This window comes from Elgaria multicarinata, chromosome 1, assembly GCF_023053635.1.
Source record: "Elgaria multicarinata webbii isolate HBS135686 ecotype San Diego chromosome 1, rElgMul1.1.pri, whole genome shotgun sequence".
Taxonomy (NCBI): Eukaryota; Metazoa; Chordata; class Lepidosauria; order Squamata; family Anguidae; genus Elgaria; species Elgaria multicarinata.
In genome coordinates, this window is record NC_086171.1 from 80,255,666 (window position 1) to 80,259,431 (window position 3,766).

The 3,766-nt window shown below is 42.5% G+C and overlaps 1 protein-coding gene across 1 annotated transcript; it reads left to right on the forward strand.

Annotated features, from left to right (window-relative positions):
* Positions 1–1,194: 1,194 nt before the first annotated feature.
* LOC134397737 (uncharacterized protein F54H12.2-like) lies at positions 1,195–2,505 on the forward strand. The gene has a single exon (XM_063124690.1). The coding sequence runs from the start codon at positions 1,195–1,197 to the stop codon at positions 2,503–2,505; it is 1,311 nt and encodes a 436-aa protein (XP_062980760.1).
* Positions 2,506–3,766: the final 1,261 nt, after the last annotated feature.

The window sequence follows — 3,766 nt, forward strand, 5'->3', positions numbered from 1 at the left end:
GTTTTACGTTACCTTGCCCAGCAACGCCTGTGCTTCAGCTTTTCCAAATAACAAGAGTTCTGCATACACTATACAACTAGCAAGAGCTCTGGATCTCCAGGGGCCTTGGGAAGTGGGGTTAGCTGAAATACAGTATCCACACACCTGGGAGACTCTAACAACCTGCGCACGATTTGACATTTCTGACAAGGGAAGTATGCATCATTTAGTTGTGTGCAATGGTTATTATGCAGACATCCCCGAGCTGATTAATGCGATGAACAAAGTTATATATGGGGGGGATAAAGTGGTCCTACAGTACGACTCTGTGACTAGAAAAGTCAGTCTAAACCCCGAAGAAGGTGTTATCTTTCAATGTGATGCAGAGTTGGCCCACATATTAGGCGCAAAGCCTGGTATGCCAGTCAAAGAATTCCCTTTTCATGCGGACATTACCCAGGGCTTTAATACCTTATACGTGTACACAGATATAGTGGAGCACCAGATAGTAGGAGACTATTATGTACCGTTACTGCGTTGCGTACCCGTGAGTGGAAAGAACAACCGCTGTGTAACCATTGGTTATGACAAACCACACTACCTGCCTGTAATCAAGGACCACATTGACACCATCACCATAGAAATAAAGAACGACCAGAACAAAAACGTAGCATTTTGTTTTGGGAAGGTGTCTGTGAAGTTGCACTTTCGCCCACGGAGAGCTTTTGTATTTTAAAAAAATGGCCATTCTGAAAAGCTATGGTGATCCAGCTGTTTATAGGAATTATTATAAGGCACAGGCTGGCTATGCATTGCCTGGTTACCATGGGCCCCCCGTGATGTATGGCGCAGGGCTTGGTGGTATTTTCAGAAGCCTTTTCCGAAAAGCTATGCCCCTGTTGAGAAGAGGTATAGACATCATTAAACCCCATGCAAAAACTGCTGCACGTAATATTGCTAAAGACATGATAGGACATGTTACACATGAGGTTTTGAACAGAGTGAACACCCCAACACCGCAAGACGGATCAGGCCTGCTGTACATTAAAAGGCGGGGCCCTCTAAAAAGAAAGGCCTCACGGGTTAGATTGGTTGGACCACCCCGCCCCCTTAAAAGAAAACGACCAAGAGGAAAGAAACGTCAGAAGAGACGTGTTGTATCAAAGAGACGACGGTCTGTTACAGCTAAAAGAGATATATTTTAAAATCATCGCCATGGCTTTCATCCACTGCGGCTCTGAAGAATGCGCTAAATCTGAACTTGATTTATTCAACATTGGCCCAACACAGACCAGTATTGAGAGAAGCCTGTTTATAGAGGTACCCCCTCTCTCTGCCCTTTCAGACTCTGCACCACTGGATTTCTACATTCCAGGGAATGGGGAAGATTATATGGACTTAAATAACACTTTGCTTTATGTGTGTTGCAAAATTGTCAATCCTGACGGAACCAACCTCGCTGTAAATGAGGAGGTAGGCCTGGTGAATTATCCAATAGCATCCCTCTTTAGTCAGCTGGATGTGACACTTGGCGATCGTTTAATAAGCCAAAGCAACAATTCCTATCCCTATCGAGGGTATTTTGAAGCTGTGCTAAACTACAGTCAGGCTACCTTGGAGACACAATTCTCTACAGCCTTGTTTTTCAAAGATATCGCTGGCGAACATGAATCTGCGGATCTGGAGGGAGATAATACTGGTTTTATTAGAAGGGCAAATCTGACCGCGCAAAGCAGGAAGATAGATCTATTGGGTCATCTCCACTCCGACCTGTTTTTCCAAGAAAAGCTGCTCTTAAATGGGGTTGATGTGAAAATCAAACTTACCCGGAGCAAAGATGCCTTCTGCTTAATGTCTGACGTTGCAGATAGGCCTTTCAAACTTCAGATTGTGGCAGCCTCACTTTTTGTTAAAAAAGTCAGAGTACCTCCAGGTGTACGTCTGGGCCATGCCGAAGCGTTGCTGACCTCTAACGCCAAATATCCTGTGGACCGTGTCAGCATGAAAGTGTTTAGCATTCCTAGAGGGAGCCGTGTAGCCAATCAGGAAAACCTGTTTTTGGGTCAATTACCTAAGCAAGTTATTATCGGTATGGTCGACAATGACTCTTATAGCGGTGATTATCATAAAAACCCATTTAATTTTCAACATTTTAATACCAATTTCGCGGCCCTTTACCTGGATGGAGAACAGATACCCACCAAACCTTTTCAACCGTGTTTTGAGGACGGAAATTGTGTCAGAGAATACATGAGCCTTGTACAGGCGGCTGGCAAACACATGAAAGACCGGGCGCTTTTAATTAACCGTGAAGAGTATGCCAGAGGTTACACCCTGTTTGCATTTGATCTAACCCCCGATCAAGAGGGGGGTGACCACTATTCTTTGATTAAAACAGGAAACCTGAGGGCTGAATTTCGCTTTAGTAGAGCCCTGCCTGACACTATAAATATGATTGTCTATGGAGTTTTTGATAGCTTAATACAGATTAATAACCGCCGGAATGTTGTTTTTGACTATATGTAACATGGATAGCATCCAGTTAGCACATGAACTCAGTTCAAACCCCCATACTAAACGGTCATTCTATGGCGTGTTTCCCTGCGACATTCTACCCAGACTGCGGTTACAACAGAGACCTGTATCATTGGTGGTGAACACACATCCTCATAAATTACCTGGAGAGCATTGGTTGGCTATCTACTTGACAGAAGGCACGGGAGGGGAATTTTTTGATTCCTACGGTCATCCCCCCAACTATGAACAATTTCCTAAAACTATTTTGTCATTTTTAAGAAAAAATGCAACCAAGATTGTGTATCAACCAAGACAAGTTCAAGCCCCAGATTCGATGGTTTGTGGGTACCACTGTATATTTTTTCTTCAACAGCGCTCAAAGGGTTTAACATTTGGACAGATTCAAGACTTGTATTCTCGAAACTTGGAAAGAAATGACCGGATGGTGGTGCAATCTTTAAAAACCCAGAAGAATATGTACAGACATAGATCAGATATGTTCCAAACATCACAATGCTGTATATCATGTAATGAGTTTCACAATAAAAGCCACCTCTAATAGGGGGGTTGTTGTTTTTAAAAAAGACTTCTTCTTTTTTTTATAGCTGAGTGTTTCATATCACAAAATAAATATGTTTTAAAAAATTTATTTTTAGGACTGGGGAAAAAAACAGCACCTTATTTTGAGATTCCTAGTCTGGGGTGAGTGATGGGGAAATGTCCTGAATGTGATTAAAAGGTTTCCGTGACGATCCATTGTTCTCAGGGGAAACATTCTAAGATTCTTAAAAGGTGACCTGGCCAGGTGATAGACTCATCATTTTGAGATTCCTAGTCTGGGGTGGGTGATGGGGAAATGTCCTAAATGTGACGATCCATTGTTCTCAGGGGAAACATTCTAAGAGGCTTAAAAGGTGACATCGGCTAGGTGATAGACTCATCATTTTGAGATTCCTAGTCTGGGGTGGGTGATGGGGAAATGTCCTAAATGTGACGATCCATTGTTCTCAGGGGAAACATTCTAAGAGGCTTAAAAGGTGACATCGGCTAGGTGATAGACTCATCGTTATAATTTTACTTAATCTTGATTAGAAGATAAAATGCAAGAACCAGTGTTTCTGAGAACCACCGTATTGTTTGACCTGAAGTAACCTCAGCCAATAATAAACTCTATACTTCTGAGACACCCTACATTGTAATATTAAAAATCCCAACAGACAATAAAATTAATCAACAGCCTTTTTCCAGACTGCAGCACAAAAACTGGTCC

Bases quoted from the DNA above. Each gene is read 5' to 3' on its own strand.
- LOC134397737 (XM_063124690.1), top strand. From the start codon at position 1,195: ATGGCTTTCATCCACTGCGGCTCTGAAGAATGCGCTAAATCTGAACTT.